The sequence below is a fragment of the Pichia kudriavzevii genome, chromosome 1 (genome assembly GCF_003054445.1).
Source record: "Pichia kudriavzevii chromosome 1, complete sequence".
In the NCBI taxonomy this organism is placed as follows: domain Eukaryota; kingdom Fungi; phylum Ascomycota; class Pichiomycetes; order Pichiales; family Pichiaceae; genus Pichia; species Pichia kudriavzevii.
Window position 1 is genome coordinate 1,082,940 of NC_042506.1, and position 17,251 is coordinate 1,100,190.

Genomic DNA, 17,251 nt, shown 5'->3' on the forward strand with positions numbered 1-17,251 from the left:
ACCGTCCCCCTTAAAACATAACTAGTAAGTAATTCTTACTAAAGAGCTTGAACTCAACATTTGCATGACCGTGATTCATTATTTACAAATAACTCTTTTATCTTAATGGAAACAGTTTTTATGTTTGTTAAGTTCTTACTGCTACTTGCTCACACTTAATTTTTTACCCTTGATTTATTTGCTAGTAGTTTTTTGGTGTCACTACTGCTTATGGAACAGTACCCAAACCTTCCATAGTATTCCACTAGCTGTCTAAAGTTATGTGTTTTAACTTCTGTGTGAAAATATGAAAATATATGCACAATCAACAAAAAATCAGCTTGATTATATAAATTACATTTAACAGTATTGCCCTGATGAAGACACCCGCAATTAGAATTCAATGGTAATAAAGCTACTCTATCGATTCTTGTTTTCTCAAATTTGTCTTACTATTAAACGCTTGCCATAAATTATTATCAATTACTACTAAAAATCTTAACATTTAAAAAATTCAACTGTGGGTTTACAAAGCGATGAATTCTGTATCGAGGAGTATGGATTAGACGTGAACTGCCTAATTAGGTTTTTTTTAGAATATAACCAACCGTGAGGATATTTCCTTTTCAAGTAAAAGAATAAGCAAAGGAAGCAAATGTTTCTCCTCTGAGTCTTCATGGAGGTCGCATAGATGGTTACTTTGGGAAAGAATAAAATGCTATTGGGATTTAATCAAAAGTTTATACTTTACTTGCTTTGATGTTTCAGCATTATGAGTAGCAGCAAGTGATCTCTTCTCTTTTCAGTTACGGCAACTGCCCAAAAAGATATGACTTTCAAAAGAGAGGTTCTTGGGACAACATTGGCGGCCTTCAGTACGTTCCTTACGTAATCTCGGAACGGCCTAGTTGAGATACAATAGTTTAGACTTTGGAAATTGTATAAAAGTTACTTTGATATTATGTGTTGTGGAAACTCGAAAAATCACAATCTCGTGTATTAGAAAAACCCAAGCCCACCCTTAGTGGTATTGCTTTATAAGTGCTACCGGGTATATGCTTAAATATTAAATACGCCGTGATTATGTTAAACACTGTTCAGGGTTTTCTAGAATCCTTTTTTTTAAAAGGGTTGCTTTGAAATAAGTGTGTCATTGTAGGTTAAAATAAGTAACCTATCCACATTTGTAATATTCAAAAGAGATTTATTTAAAGTCAATGTTTATTTGAAATTTTGGAAACACAAGTCCTATTGCCATTTTATATAGTTTGCTAGCTTCAATATAAAACATCATATTAGTATATAAGAGCTTCTGGTTTACAATGAAACTGTGCTCTTTATATATTTAGAAATTTCTTTAACAAGAAACATAAACATAAGACCTATAAGTATATAATTAAGCAGGCATCATTGCTTGGCAGATTTCAACGAACGTACTTTTACACCATTTTACATGACCACATTCTAGTGCTAGACAATGTTCAGGATCACTTTTCCAAGACCTGATATATTTGAGGTTGAGCCAATAAGATACTGCAGTTTCTTGGCAATTCTCCCTATTACTCTCCAACTTTTGTCCATTCTTCCTACCAAAGGCCTTTTGTCTTAAAGTTTTTGCTTTTTCATAATACTGTGGATCTAACTGGTTGATGGTGATTCTAAAAATAACAATAAAAATACTATTCTAATCTCAAAATTTAGAGGTTATTCTTATGAACGAGCTGTATTCTAAAAGTCAACGTATAGACCGGTATATTTTGGCTGCTCACCATGACTCATAAAGCCTTTGGGAAGCTTGAATCTTATATTATAGTTCTATTGATTCTTCCACTATTTTATATATCTACGATAAGTGTGCAATAGGTTCATATAAATTTCAATTACAATACCAAAACTACTGTAGAACCTCTTCAAGCGGTGGGATCAGATGCAGCACATCCTCAATTTTAGATGTGTGTGGAATTTGCGCAATGATTCTAGCTCCCAATGCTTCCAACGCTTTCAAGTTATCATCGTCAATTTCCCCGTTAAGAATTACACCAACCACATTGTTCCCTCTAGCTTTCATAACCTCTAAACTTAGAAGTGTGTGATTTAGTGTTCCCAATTTAGAGCGAGCGACCAGGATAACAGGGGTGTTTAAGTGGTGAATAACATCAGTTGTAAACTTGTCTTTTGTGAACGGCACAAGAACACCACCTGCACCTTCAACTATTATTGTATTAGTAGTTGGGGGTAAGTTCAACTTTGTGATATCAATCTCTTCCTTGTTTTCCAGAATTGTACATCTCCAAGGGCTCAATGGATTTTGGTATTTCAGAGCAGGATCAAAAATAATAGTGTTGGATGGAATACCACCTGAAGCTTGTAACATCTGCGTGACAGTAGCAGTATCTCCAATATCTTCATTGAGTCCAGTTTGTACTGGTTTCCAGTAGTCTGCACCCCAACGTTTTACCAAAAGTGCTGATATGAATGTCTTACCGACATCAGTATCAGTACCAGTGATGAATATAGGTTGCATTTTCATTGTAATCTTTATATTTGTATACAAACTCTGTGAGGTGGGGAAAAAAAGAAGAACTAGGCCAGACTAAATTACAGGCACCGCTTTTTATATTAATTCAGTCATTTCCCTTTTTATGCTTTGGTATAAGATTCTTATTGAGATTATTCAACTTAATTTAACTCCTGCTGATGATTCTTGAATCATCTGTTGGGTTAGTTGCAGGCGCGGAGTTTGAAACTCGGTGATTCAATATGATTCACAAAGCTCTTTCGGAAATCGATCAATGCTCCCCAACAGTTCTTTGTTTTCCCATATGAGCTTGGTATAAATACTTCAATATATCACAGAAAACACTTCCCATTGCTTCTTTTTCTTTTTTATTTCAACAAAAAGTAAAGCATGTCCGAGATACAAGGATTGTTAGATTTTGACAGAGATCACATCTGGCATCCTTACACATCAACTATCAATCCGTTACCATGCTTTTTAGTTGAATCAGCCAAAGGTGCTAGAATCAAGCTTGCAACAGGTGAAGATTTAATTGATGGTATGAGTTCTTGGTGGGCAGCAGTTCATGGCTATAACCATCCGGAATTGAACCAAGCTGCTATCAATCAACTTAAAGATATGTCCCACATCATGTTTGGTGGATTGACGCACAGACCAGCAATTAAATTGGTGAAACAGCTTTTGGAAATGACACACGAAAATTTGCAACATTGTTTTATTGCTGATACAGGATCTGTTGCAGTTGAGGTTAGTCTAAAAATGGCATTACAATACTGTCAATCAAAATATGGAAACAAAAATAAGAAAACCAAGTTCTTAAGTGTGAACTATGGCTATCATGGTGATACTTTTGGTGCAATGTCAGTATGTGATCCAGTTAATTCTATGCATTCATTGTATTCCGGATATGTCAAGGAGAATATGTTTGTTAAGCTACCGCAATGCAAACCAACAGATAAGTGGGATCCAAAGTATATGAATGAATTTGAAGAAATGGTAAAGACGCATAGTGATGAGATTATTGCAGTTATACTCGAACCTATTGTTCAGGGTGCTGGTGGTATGAGAATATACCATCCGGAGTTCTTAAGAAATATTAGATTGTTATGCGATAAATATGGCATACTGTTAATTTTGGATGAAATTGCAACTGGCTTTGGAAGAACTGGAAAACTGTTCGCCTATGAACATGCAGATATTGTTCCCGATATTTTATGTGTTGGTAAGGCTTTAACTGGTGGCTATTTAACATTGAGTGCTGTTTTATGTACTAAAGATGTTGCTACAACAGTTTGTTCCGGAAAGGCAAAAGGGTTCATGCATGGTCCAACATTTATGGGAAATCCCTTAGCCTGTGCAATTGCATCTAAAAGTCTAGAAATAATCCAACGTAATGAATGGAAAAGCCAAGTAAAAAGTATTGAAGAAATATTCAATCAAAAATTAGACAAAGCTCAGGATATTTCCATAATTAAAGACACCAGGGTCATTGGGGCTATTGCGGTATTTGAATTATCCATTCCAGTTGATATGAAGTGGTTCCGTGAAAAGTTTCTTGAAAAAGGTATTTGGGTGAGACCATTTGGAAAACTTGTTTATTTGATGCCGCCTTTTATTATCTCAGAAAAAGAATTAAATCATCTAGTTGATTCGGTAATTGAAATAATTATAGAGTTTGATAATCTCCAAAAAGAACAGCAAAATATTAACCTATAAACTTTTGCAAACTTTTGTAATTTCTATATAAATCAAATTGCAATTCTCTTTCTTTTTACTTTGGTCTTGTTTTTTTTTTTTAAAAAAGGATTATTAATACAAGAATAAACACCAACTAACTTGTTGACAATAATAAATTAATAATTTTCTATTTAGTCGTATAAAACTTTACATACTTCTGAATAATTGGCTCTTCTTCTGTAATCGTCTTTGATAAAAGTCAAAGGATCCTGCAATTCAAGCATGTTACCGTATGGTTCACTCATTCTAAAACCCATACGAGTAAGTTGCTCTACTGAGAACTGCTTTAAGTAGTTAAAATCACAATTGATATAGTTGTTCTCCTTTGACTTACTATTACCTCTACCCATAAACATAATCAAAATTCTTCTAACCTCATTTTCAGTGATGTTGGGAGCTGCAGAGTGAACAACAGACGCAAGCATAAACGTAGCATCACCCTTTTTCATTGTATTTTGGATACAGTCTTCCTGATTTGGCTTTTGCAAATGGTCCCACAAATGCGAACCAGGAATGAATCTAGTTGCACCATTTTCGATAGTTGTATCAGATAGGGCAACTGAAAAACCAATCTGGGTTTCATTTCTATAATCAAATGTTTGAGGAGTTTGAGGCCTCCTGATATTATGCTCAGATTGGTCGTCTCTATGCAAAGGTTGACCAGCGGCACCTGGATGAATCTCAAATCCTATTGAACTTGCTACAGTTGCTGGACTGAAGCCGATGTTTAAGTTTTCACCAATCCAGAAAACGTTGGCCTGGTCAAGAGCAAGATGTGTAACACCCAAGTTTAGTGGGTGCGACATTATCTTATGGACGACTTGTGGTGATTTTGAAATAGTTTCAGTAATCTTAACGGTCTCCCTAGGAAATAGTCTAGGATCATCTTTCTTTGCTTGAAAGAAAGGATCCAGCTCTTTATTGATTTGATCAATTTCTTCAACAGTGAAAAGTTGCTTTACCTTACAAACACCAAAAGTTTTCATAATATCAAGCACTTTTTCAGGCGTGGCTTCTTGTTTGTTTATAGTAAAGTCATTCTGATCAACTTTTGGAACTGGTTGCGGCTCTGGCAAAGTCAGCTTGATAAACCTGGTTTCTGATAAGCATGGCATGGAAGGATCACCTCTATCAACATCGGTAATCCTAGATAGTAGCGTTAGACGATCTAATGTTTTAGTAGTGCAGTCTTCGTAGTTGAAACTCATCCTTGATTAACTACTGAAACAAAAAAGAAAAAGCAAAGATATGTGAACAGGAAGAAAAAACCAAGTGGTACTTAGATAAACGCTTAAATACCTTTCTGAAAATGAAAAGAAAAACCCAACAAATCAAAATAATATGTAATCACATCATGTCAAACATAACAACAAAACAATAATCAAAGCATATGAATCATGTTTGGAATCATGCGTGAAAAAACTGCCCCACAAATGTACGCGTGAGGAAATGACTCAAATGATTCATTCATCTACAAGTCGGTCTACTGTCTTGTCCAACTTGCCCGACAAAAATAGGATACTAACGGCAAATAAAACTTGTTGCATTTACAAAAGGGATCGTTGCACAATACTACCACCTTCTGAAGTTCGTCCACTTTGGCTTCCACTCTCTGTGTACAGCAGAAAACCTGTTATAGAGAGGGATATTCCTAAGACAATTGCCAGTATACCTTACTTGCATTGAAGGACTTGGGTAGTCTTAAAACTCCCTTAGACCATCTCAGTTTGCTCCCACATGCATTCCTCTGTAGCATTCATGTAGGTAGAGAAGCGAACGCCTACTTTCTCGGGTCTTTATGATTAACAAACCAGCCACGCGTAAAAAAAAAAAAAATAAAGAAAACAGTACCCTCACCACAAAAGCACTGAATTTTTCAATTACATTTCCCGATTCGTCGAGCTCAATATACTACCGGGATAGTCTTCTATAATTGTATGTAGGTATTATCAAGGTGTAGTTCAGGCAAGCAGCAATGAAGTGTGCCAGCAAGAGGTCCTTTACAGAAGATCAAAAGATAACAAAGAAAATAAAGAGGGATGTGTTGCCCAGGGTTGAAGTGAAATCCGAAACTGATTCTGTTGAATACATCAAGGTTGAATCAGAGTCAGATGAAGAGATAAAAACCGAGGAACCATTCCCATTACAACCTGCTAACGAGTTACTACTTACACTTGAGAGGATCTTAAGTTTCTATAAGCTGAATAACGAGCTACCACATCACAATGTCGTCAGAAAACCAAAGCTTAAAGTACGACCACCTCAGAATACAGTCCTCAATATAATGGATTTGGACTTCTCTGTACCCTTGGAGGATCAAATAGAGATGGAAGATTTATATTTTCTTCATTATGCTTTAACGTATTCTAAAAAGACAGTCTTTATCACGGGTGCTGGTATTTCTGTCAATTCAGGTATTCCTGATTTCCGATCAGCCAACGGTTTATTTCAAGGGCTGGCTACCAAAACTACTGGATCAGGTCGGAATCTGTTTGATTATAATCTTTTCAGAGACCCTGACTCAATCACAATGTTTGAAGGCATGATAGAAAAACTGTATAATTTATCAAAAGTTGCAGAGCCTTCTCCATTTCATAAGATGATAAACGATGTATCAAAACAAGGACGATTATTGAGATTATACACTCAGAACATAGATTGTTTAGACACACAATTGCCAGATTTGGGAACCAAAATCCCCCTGTCCTTTAATAAACAAGAAACCCCTAAAACAATCCAGTTGCATGGTAGCATCAGTTTACTGAATTGCTCTAAATGTAATTACATTAGTGAATTGAGTAAAGAATACTTCAACCAGGGGAGACTTATTCGAAGCTGTCCTTCATGTGAAGAAATGAACACCGTCAGAATGGTTGCTGGTAAAAGGACTCAAAATGTTGGAATCTTAAGACCAAGGATTGTTTTATACAACGAATTTCATCCTGATGGTGAAGTTATAGGTACAATAACAGAGAAAGATTTGAAGAGTAAACCAGATTGTTTGATAGTATCAGGTACAACCTTGAAAATCCCAGGTGTAAGGAGGCTGGTTAAAGAGATGTCCAGAGCGGTACACTCCAACAAGGGTTACGTCATTTGGATGAATATAGATGAACCCCCGCAGAATATTCTTGATTACGTTGATTACTTTGATTTGGTTATAATAGGAGATTGTCAAGTAATACCGGGTTTGGTAAAGTTATATGATTACACGAAGAACCTCCAAGAGTCCAAGAAGGGCAGGTCGAATGTTAGCAATACCTCAAAGTCGAAGAAGGTAGTAGTAAAAACTGAAAAGGCAAATTCCCTGTAGATTAAATGCACACATCCATCTATCTATATATATATATATATATATATATATATAGATGCACACCATTTTTTATAAGTTCTGTGAGTTAAATGTACACTATCCAAATGAAAACATCTTTTAATCATCATCTTCTGGTATCTCAATTTCATCCTTTGGTTCCTTTGGTTCCTGCCCCTCATTCCATTGAGTTATATCATCGATATGACTGACGATTAATTCCACACTTTTGTTACTATCCTTATCGCTACAATCTAAGGGTAAAAATTGAACCATACCAAAGTCATCAACTAACTGTGCAATAGCTTTGTTTAATTTCCTGTACTTTTGGTTACCAGTAACATAGTCACCTTTATCCTCGTCATTTACCTCTTCCAATAATGCCGGATCAGGGTTGAAAAACTTCTTTAGTTCCCTCTTGGCAATAGACTCCTTCACTAAATCAACCTTGGATAGAACATTGATATGCGGTAACTCAAGGAAAATCATGGTGGACATGGCGCTTAATGCACCAGAGAAAAACTTCCCCCTATCAACAACGAAAGGTGCTTCTAATAAATATGTGCAACACAATCTAAATCCAAGTTGCTGTTGCAAATGCTGCACTAACATAGGCACCACAGGGACATGCGAGTATAATTCTACTTGACCGGGACAATCAAAGATCAAATAATCGTTGTTGTAATCTCCAATTTGTTCATCTAACCAGTCAAGATTATCGAGCAAAAACTCAAAGCAGTATACTAGTGCACCGTTAGGTCCCAATCCGAGCTCTTCCTGGACATCACTTACTGAAATAAGGTCACGTATATCGATTGAAAACGAAAATTCAGTAGGTTCAGCCGCCGGATCTAAGTTCACCAAATGCGCTGTACGTCCAATCGACTCCATGTATGACATAATTGAGTTACAAAATGTAGTCTTACCTGCACCAGCAGGACCCAAGGTGAGAACTCCAACTTTTGACATGAGTTACTTGTATTATCTGTCAAGGTGTTGTTGCTTAGTAATTTGGATCTACAACATATGAAAAAAGAAAGATTTGTTGTAAGATAATATACCAAAAAAGAAAAAAAAGATTTTCCTATTTTTTTAAAAAATTCATGGTCTAGAGAAAAGAGGTATTCCTCACTTTGTCTGTGAGGAAAAAAAAATAGAGATACTAAACTCGTACGTATTTTAGCTATTTCGATTTGTTATGCTGTAACTGTGCAACTGAGGGAGGTTTGAAAGAACTGCCGAACAGAATATTTTCGAGTTTAATAACCAAAAAGTATTTATGGACATGCTCGTCAGTTTATTATGGTTGATGGGTAGTAAAATATTTTATGTTTGATATGGTCAAGACATAGTCCACGGTTTTACTCAAAAGATGTGTGATTTGCCCAGTAAGTTGTTTGTGAGAGAAGTCGGCTTTCTCAGGAGTTAGTTCTCTTTCAGAAATCACATCACTCCTTAGGTTGGCTGTGTGACTCAAATGTGTCGTATCATTTCCAGCTGTATATCTATATGATTCTAAGTCATCTAATGCATTAATTTTATCATCCGATAGCAAAATTGCCCTATCTATCTTATCGGGCAACCCCCTATGTCTTCCTCGGATTAAAGTTGCTACAATAACCAATTTTGAGATCCTACTGAATTTGCCACTGAGTGAGGTATTTGTATTAGGATAACCTAGAGACAAACCAACGGTACCGTATGCTGAAACCACTTCAAACATGATTTGGAATATACCAAAATTAGGGTCAGACTGAATCTTTCCGGCTTCACAAATGCAGATAATAAAAATGGCAATAAATAAGAACCACAAGTCAAAAGACAACTGCTTTCTCAAATGTTCAGCAACATATTTCCAAGTAGTGTTTGCCTCGGAGGGATGAACTTTTTGATCATGATAAATACCGAGAGACTGCTCTTCATAGACATTCGTTTCACGAATAGAAATCGCTAAAGGCAAGACCGAAATATACATCATCACCATGTAGCCAAGCTGTATAGCGGGATTAAGGGTCGCCAAGTTGACGACGTTAAATCCTGCTGTTCTCGTTGAAATTGACTGGAATAACCCACATAAAATTTGATAGCCACGAGGAAGATAATTTAGTGTAGAACGGTCAAAATCAAGTACAATGAAAACCATCCAGTCGGCCAGGTTTAGTGTAATTAAAACGACGGCCAACCACCATGTTGCACTTGCGGGAAATAGTAATGTGAAACAACGTCTGGGATGATCCAGTAAAAAGCATAGAGAATCGTGAAATAGCGTCAATGGTCTTGTAAACTTCTTCATTGTCCAAATAATAATTCTAAGGCAAATTGGGAACGCAGTATTACCACATAGAATAAGAATAGCAGAGATAATTTGAACGTATGCATTTTGGGCTACAATCATCAAGTTACTTGCATTCAAGGTAAGGCCCAAATTGCACAGTGAACTCATGGATGTAAATAATCCCCACCAAGCTGGTGCAACCCCGTCGGCTTTGATGACATTAGCATATTCTTTTTTGGATGTAACATAGGCGACCATCATAATTGAACCTAGAACATTGAGACCAAAATAGTATACAAATATGATTTTACTTAATAACATCGTAGCCTGATATTCAACGCCACCTAGCTCTATCTTCTGTTTCCTAGTTAAGGCAATAAAATTGGAATTTCTTCCGATAGTTGGAGTCCAAGACAAATAATTTGAGGGAACGTCAAATGTATAGTTGATAATGAATTCTTCATCTGACAATCCTTCCAGGTTTGCACCTGTTTCCGTTTTGCAGAACACTTTTGAAAGGTCTCTTTTCAAAAACTTAAACCCATAGTTTTCACTGAAGTGGTCTTTTTTAGTTTCCGTTGTAGAAGGTAGCTGATAATCTAGGGTATTGGATTTTGGAATCTTCTTGAGCCGTAGAAATGGTTTAAGTGAACCTGTACTATACAAAAAATAATCATTGGGGACTCCAGATCTTATTTGTATGGGAGAAGAAAAAGATCTTTCAAAGTTAGCAGTGCCTTGATTCATGGTCGATTCGTTTAGAAATTGTTTCAGTTCGACCATTTCAAAATCGTTGGTTGAAGTATTCAAATGCGGTAGGGCCATTTTCTCTTGGTTACGTTTTTTGTTTTTTATCAACTTTTTATGCATCTTGTAATGCATTGGTTTCCTCTTGTGAGTAGTATTTCCTTTACTTCTACGCAGATCTTGTTGTACTGAGCTGGTCATACTCTCATAATTTGATTGTTGAAGGTCATTTTTCACTGGTTTTGGTAGATCACCAAATTTGATATTTGGAAACTGGGGACTAATAGATACAGTGTTGTCACCACAGAGATTAACAACATTACCTTTTTCATTACTGAGCTTTGCAGACGTATTGGTTGAATCATGGTGCCGTTTAATTCGAGTCGTGAGACCTTCTGACGCATTGTGGCTGTCACGATATTGCTTGTTGGCAAATGTCTGTGATCTTGCATGCGCTTCTGATCTCATGTTTGCTATTGTTTTGCTTCTACGCTTTTTATATTGCATCATAGATGTTTCCTTGATATTATCGAATATTTTCTCGTACCAATACAATCTGACCAGAGTGAGTGATCCATGAACAAAAATTGTTGATGTGAAAAAACAACAAAAATAAATTGTAATTTGCTGATACAATTCCATGTCATTTACTTGTTGAGTAGCCAATCCTCCTTGAGTAGAAGCGCTTGCTATAGTAAACAAACAATCGACAAAACTCATGTTCTTCTGCCCATAAACAACAACAGATCCAAGAATAATCAACAAGACAATATAGAGATAATGTGCAATAATAAAATTTGGAACAATCCGCTTAGTTACTGGGAATAATTTTCCTTCTAGTTTGTAGATGCTCCTTCTCATACGCTTTCCAAAAGTTGCTTCCAACGGGATAATGCTACCACCAGCTGATATTGAGTCCGTATTAGTATTGGTATTCTGAGCACCAATATTCGATGGTGGACTTTCATATCCGTCACCTGAAAACCATCCTCTGATGTCTAAACTACTGCTTGACCTTTTTTTAGGAAAAGGTAGTGGACTTTTTGACGAGTCTGGTGTCACCCCATGATTTCTTACAACTCCCATTTAGCTCACCAACTAGAATTTTCTTACAGAGAATAGAGTTTCTCTAACTAATTTACGTACCAGTACAAATGGGAATACATGTTCTTTATAGAAACATGCTAATTATGCGGGATTTTGCAGCTCCTTTAGCCCCCAATTGCAAACTGATTATTGTGCTTTTGTTTGTGACTATCAAAAAAAAAAGAAAACAAGAAACTCACGAAGCGAGGTAGTGTCTCACTCTAAAGAGAGGAAATCATGCCCGGATGCCAATCTGGCAGTTTTCCAGAAAGGTGACGTATTTGGATGGTCCTTCGCAAGCCTCGTACCGATTCTGGAAGCAGGGGATGCAGAATATGCATCGATAGGAAGAAGGTAGGATTTACGAGTCAATATTCTTCTGTTGATTAAAGAATCTGTAAAAGGTAAATATGTAGTACGTGTATTTGTCTCTTCTTATGGACTCTATTTAAGTGGATTTCTCAACGTTAGCCTCACTCTAATTAACCTTTTTTGATTGTGGTGGCGGCGGAGATACCATTCTTTTTGCCAACTTGAACATCTTGGAAAACCACATAAAGTTCAAGAATTGGAAACCACCGTTCAACAAGTAAACGGTAGGAATCAATAATGATGGATACTCATTTCTAAGAGGCCAACACAAAACAAAGCTTTTATACGTGGCGTAAACACCCCAGAGAATCCTCGAGAAGAAGAACGTGGAGATTAGAAAGACGCCGTTGATGGTGATGGCTGTTGGGGAAAACATGCCCTTTGGAGCCCTAGTGAACATCCAATGCAACTGCACAAATGGGGTACTTGCTTCAAATACCAGGAATGAACAAAGAAAAGGTTGGCAGAAAGGAATGTATGTTGTACCAAAAACCAATAATGCACCAAAGGCATGGAACAGAAACTCAAAACCAAATAAATCGTAATGGACAATACAGCAATAAAATAGATCCCAGATAAAGTAGCCAACAGCTACTGATGTAACAAACGATGCAAACGGATATTCACCTTGTATTGGGTTCCCATGGAAGTCAGGATGCATAAACATCGGAATGCAGAAGAGCACCGACATAATGGAGAATACCAAACCGACAATTCGGATATCATAGTTGAGTTTGGCCTTCTTGTCGGTTTTACTGAGATCGTCATAGAACTTCCCAAACCATTGTGAGTTGATAACCGGTGCCACCTTCATAATAAGATGGAAGAAGATTGTAAAAAAAGCAATTTCGTGCCAGTGTTCAACTAATCCATTTGATGGATTTTCTGGGAAGGGACGTAGCGCCAAAAAGGGATCCGATTCAATATACCAGGCCATTAATTGTACACCTTTTTGGTTAAATGTGTATGCATGTATCGTACACCTTCTACCTTTACTAGGAAAAAGAAAGAGTACTGTATGGAACGTTACTATGCGAGAATGATCAACACGTTTTCACGAGGAAGTTATTCCCGCACTCTGGAATTGGTCAAAAATACAATTAAAGCATCGGCGAGATGATTGCTTTTAAAGGATATGTAATGTTTGGATCTTGTCGTCCATGCATACATGGATTCACAGAATGAAACTCACATATATAAACATATATATTCGTATACAGACACGGCCAAAGATTAGCTGCGAGCAAGAATATTACGATTGGTATGCACTGACAAATCCGTTGATCAGTGCCGCCAACCCAATAGCGCCGGGATCAGGAAGACCACCTTCACTGTCAAATCTTCTAAATTCCTCTTCAGCAACATAGGATGCTCTCCCGAATTTTGCAGCAAGCTTACGTGTGGATTCAGCACCATCATGAGCAGCCTGTGCAGCCTTATTGATATCACCGGTGGACTTGAAAGTCTCAACAAAAGGAATCAATGCATCCATCAAAGTCCGGTCTCCAACCCTGGCACGGGTGTATCTTTGCAAGCCTTTGAGACCAGCCTCTAGAGTGTCAGCAAAATCCTCTTCAGAAACGGTAAATGCTCCTCTGGATTTCTCTTGTTGCTTAAGGAAGGACGACATGGAAGAAATGAAAATGGAATACAATCCACCAGAGGTACCACCCATTGCGCTTTCCACAACGTCACCCAACTCTTCAAAGAATCTGACTGCATCGGTCAAATCTATAGAGTTATCCCTCAATGAGTTGGTGATGGAGTCTGCACCGGCTAATAGGGTTTCACCACAGTCACCATCACCAGCAACGGTATCATACAATGTGACTTTTGGTTCAACTTTTTTAACTTCTTCACAACCTTTCAAGAGGATCTTTTTAACTAGTTCTGGATCTAATTTGATTGAGGAAGTAGCGTAGTGAATTTCCGGTGCTTCCTTGACGAGCTGCTCGCCCAACGTTTTCCAATCTGAAGATTGGATTGCAGAATTCCAGCCAGGTGCATTGGTTGGCAAATCCAAAAGTCTTAAAATCTCATCACCACCGGCCTTTGTAACATTCAACAAGGTGATTGAAATACCAGGGCCATCTAGGGAGGTGACAAAAGTTCCAGTATAGATCCGAACAGGCTTGATGTTGTAAATTGAAAAGAGTTTCTCATTGACAATGGCTTGGATTGCGTAGAGTTCCAATACAGAGGTTGAACCCAAATTGTTGATAAGTAATACAACATCATCATCTTTATCAAAGTCGACATAGTATCTTTCCTTATCATTTGGATCGAGTAAATACGCCAAGAGAGTCTCTGCTAACTGGTCAACAGTAGGAATCGGAGAAACTCTCTTGATACCGTGCTCATTATGGATACCCATACCAATTTCAATTTCATCCTTGCCCAATTCGTCAATCTTTTCATCTTCATCATCAGAGTCGTCCTGCTTTTCCTCACCATGGACGGTGGGGATAACAACCCTATCAAGGGAGGCACCAATAGTAACCATATTATCAATAACACGTTGTCCTAAATCCATGACGTCATCGAGAGAAGCCTTACATCCATCAACAAAAGATTTCGCACCAACCAATTTGTGGACCAGAGCCGTCCCCGCCAAACCTCTTCTTCCAACCTTCCCGTTTTTGGTCTTACCAACAGAGACATCATCTTGGACAATTAAGAGACCGGCATTGATACCTTGTGATCTGGCACGTTCAATTGCCAAACCAAAATGTAGAATGTCTCCAGTGTAGTTTTTAACAACAACAACAGTGCCCTTTTTAGATGGTTTTGAATGAATACCTGACAAGACTTGCTTGACCGAAGGTGAGGCAAAGATAGACCCAGCAACTGCAACATCCAAGAGTGCATCGCCTACAAATCCCAGATGGAGAGGCTCATGCCCAGAACCACCTCCAGATACAACAGTCACTTTTTCTTCACCATTTTCAGGAGAATGTGAATTATAAACAACTCTCTCTGACTCAATATATTTGAGGTATGGGTTTGCGGCACAGACACCAGAAATCGATGTCCTGACAATATCTTTGGTATAGTTCCAATGTTTTTCTTGTGACATTGGTCAATCTGTCAATTGGTTAATGGGAGTATATACGTTTAAAGGAGAAAGGTAGGAATCTTAAAAAAGAAAGTTGAATAACCAATATGCCACGGCCTACTCACCATCTCCTATGTGGCAGCCGGGCTTTTTAAATGGTCCGCCCTTCAGTCCCTCTTTTCGTTTCTCGCCCACCCCTCTATTTGTTCCTCGCCCACCTCTCTATTCCGTAGTATTCCATCTCTCTTTCTCCGCGCGTCTCATTCTCATTCTCATTTTTTTTTTTTTGACCTTCTTCTTTTAGCTTTTGATTTTCTACATTGTCGCCAAATTTCTAATTCCGCTTTATACTTTCCAAACTTTCCTATTGTTTGTTTATTTTCCCCGCATTTGTTTCTAAAGCGGCGTTTCCTCTTTCGGTGTTTCCGGAAAGTGTCCATTTGATACAGAAAATCAAACCTTCATAGATTGGACAAAGTACTGAACCCATTTTCCCTTTCGCGAGTTCGCAAAACTTATCTGAAATTCTTCTCTTGTGTGGTTTCCGTTTAGCGGTTTTGGTATAATGTGTGTTTTTTCTTTTTTTCTTTTTTTTTTTACAAAGGAGCACATAGAAAGGTAAAAATCTAAAAAAAATTGGAAAAATAGGCGTGTGGAAGTGCAATGTGGATATCCACTGGATAGTATGCCATGTCTGTGTAATTTGTATGTTTCCTTTTAAACCTTTTCTTTCTCAAACTCTTGACTGAACCACGTATCTAAAAGTGGTTGGTTTTCCAAGTGTGTATCGGCTACAGAGATTGTCGGATCATCACACACTATGGTAATGAACAACATACGGTTCAGTCAAGACATTGCACGTGTTGCAGTGTCACGGGAAGCCCAATGGGCCATTTATCACTGCGATCCCTTTGATTGTATATACACCGAGTCGAAACCAGCATCTATAGTGGAACAGTTGTTCTCCACTTCCTTGGTTGCCGTTGTCGATAACTCGTGCGCCCCGCAGCAGAATGTCTTGCGTATAGTGAACACCAGTAAACACACCACCATCTGCGAGCTCTCGTACGAGTCTCCCATTATAGACGTGTCCATGAATAGGAAACGGTTGGTGGTTGTATTAGAGGACAAGTTATTACTCTACGACGTCTCGTGCATGAAGTTACTAGATAAAATTGACATTAAAGTGGGGGGAAATTATGAAAATAATCGTTTGGAGTGTCGACTCTCCCAATCAGACTCCTCAATATTGGCATACCAGCAATCTCACCCTGAATTGTCCATTTCAGACCATTTGTTATTCCAAAGCGGCAACGTTATACTCCTGGATGCAATTAAATCTCGTTCAATATCAATAGTTAATTGCCATGAAGCTTCCATTGAGAAAATAGCCTTATCGAAAAATGGAATGTTATTGGCAACTGCATCAACAAAGGGGACAATCATTAGGATATTCAGTACACAGACAAGCAAAAAGTTATGCGAGTTTAGGAGAGGTTCCCTACCGGCCACAATCACCTCCTTGTCCTTCAGTACGGATCACCGGATACTTGGAGCTTCCTCCGATACAGGAACAGTCCATTTCTTCGAGGTGCCCAATGAAGTTGCCCTCTTGGGAGAAGACGATGAAGGCGCCGTCTCAGAGTCTAGCCCTAAACATGTCCAAGAAGACTTGGATATGCGTCCAGAATTCCCAAATTCGTCCCCCTTGACGGCTGAGGAAGCATTGGAAATCAACCAACTAATTGGCGAATCCATACACAGGGCACGTGGATCTGTGGGAAAGAACAAGTCTGCATTGGAGAAAACTAAACAACTAACCTCTTTTATGTGGGCAAAATCATCAAAATACCTCCCACAGAGCATTACGACCTCTTTGACTTCCATGCTTGAACCAAAGAGACACTTTGCCTCTATTCATTTGCACCCGCCATCGTCATCGACTATTGCGCTCTCGGATCATTGCTGCTACGTTGCTACCAACGATGGGAGACTTTTGCAATATGCACTTCCATCTCCAGAGACATCCTCAAAGGAACCTGCTCTTATTCGTTCCAACAGCTTTCAGGTCTGAGTTTCATACTCTTTATATACCCTCCATTTATAGTAAATCCCAAACCTTGTAGACATTTTTTTTTTTTTAATGCTGCTTTGCTCCTGTTAGAATGATCC

The 17,251-nt window shown here is 38.0% G+C and overlaps 9 protein-coding genes across 9 annotated transcripts; 3 read left to right on the top strand and 6 right to left on the bottom strand.

Annotated features, from left to right (window-relative positions):
- Nucleotides 1-1,873: 1,873 nt before the first annotated feature.
- Nucleotides 1,874-2,509, bottom strand: C5L36_0A04950 (uncharacterized protein; the record flags this gene model as incomplete). The annotated part of the gene is made up of 1 exon (XM_029463515.1): nt 1,874-2,509. The coding sequence occupies one exon, from the start codon at nt 2,507-2,509 to the stop codon at nt 1,874-1,876; it is 636 nt and encodes a 211-aa protein (XP_029319375.1).
- Nucleotides 2,510-2,887: 378 nt separating this feature from the next.
- C5L36_0A04960 (uncharacterized protein) lies at nt 2,888-4,213 on the top strand (the record flags this gene model as incomplete). The annotated part of the gene is made up of 1 exon (XM_029463516.1): nt 2,888-4,213. The coding sequence occupies one exon, from the start codon at nt 2,888-2,890 to the stop codon at nt 4,211-4,213; it is 1,326 nt and encodes a 441-aa protein (XP_029319376.1).
- Nucleotides 4,214-4,365: 152 nt separating this feature from the next.
- Nucleotides 4,366-5,442, bottom strand: C5L36_0A04970 (uncharacterized protein; the record flags this gene model as incomplete). The annotated part of the gene is made up of 1 exon (XM_029463517.1): nt 4,366-5,442. The coding sequence occupies one exon, from the start codon at nt 5,440-5,442 to the stop codon at nt 4,366-4,368; it is 1,077 nt and encodes a 358-aa protein (XP_029319377.1).
- Nucleotides 5,443-6,209: 767 nt separating this feature from the next.
- C5L36_0A04980 (uncharacterized protein) lies at nt 6,210-7,547 on the top strand (the record flags this gene model as incomplete). Its single annotated transcript, XM_029463518.1, has 1 exon — nt 6,210-7,547. The coding sequence occupies one exon, from the start codon at nt 6,210-6,212 to the stop codon at nt 7,545-7,547; it is 1,338 nt and encodes a 445-aa protein (XP_029319378.1).
- Nucleotides 7,548-7,664: 117 nt separating this feature from the next.
- Nucleotides 7,665-8,513, bottom strand: C5L36_0A04990 (uncharacterized protein; the record flags this gene model as incomplete). The annotated part of the gene is made up of 1 exon (XM_029463519.1): nt 7,665-8,513. The coding sequence occupies one exon, from the start codon at nt 8,511-8,513 to the stop codon at nt 7,665-7,667; it is 849 nt and encodes a 282-aa protein (XP_029319379.1).
- Nucleotides 8,514-8,844: 331 nt separating this feature from the next.
- On the bottom strand, nt 8,845-11,427 carry C5L36_0A05000 (uncharacterized protein; the record flags this gene model as incomplete). Its single annotated transcript, XM_029463520.1, has 1 exon — nt 8,845-11,427. The coding sequence occupies one exon, from the start codon at nt 11,425-11,427 to the stop codon at nt 8,845-8,847; it is 2,583 nt and encodes an 860-aa protein (XP_029319380.1).
- A 703-nt stretch (nt 11,428-12,130) lies between these two features.
- Nucleotides 12,131-12,961, bottom strand: C5L36_0A05010 (uncharacterized protein; the record flags this gene model as incomplete). Its single annotated transcript, XM_029463521.1, has 1 exon — nt 12,131-12,961. The coding sequence occupies one exon, from the start codon at nt 12,959-12,961 to the stop codon at nt 12,131-12,133; it is 831 nt and encodes a 276-aa protein (XP_029319381.1).
- A 315-nt stretch (nt 12,962-13,276) lies between these two features.
- C5L36_0A05020 (uncharacterized protein) lies at nt 13,277-15,100 on the bottom strand (the record flags this gene model as incomplete). Its single annotated transcript, XM_029463522.1, has 1 exon — nt 13,277-15,100. The coding sequence occupies one exon, from the start codon at nt 15,098-15,100 to the stop codon at nt 13,277-13,279; it is 1,824 nt and encodes a 607-aa protein (XP_029319382.1).
- A 799-nt stretch (nt 15,101-15,899) lies between these two features.
- C5L36_0A05030 (uncharacterized protein) lies at nt 15,900-17,153 on the top strand (the record flags this gene model as incomplete). Its single annotated transcript, XM_029463523.1, has 1 exon — nt 15,900-17,153. The coding sequence occupies one exon, from the start codon at nt 15,900-15,902 to the stop codon at nt 17,151-17,153; it is 1,254 nt and encodes a 417-aa protein (XP_029319383.1).
- Nucleotides 17,154-17,251: the final 98 nt, after the last annotated feature.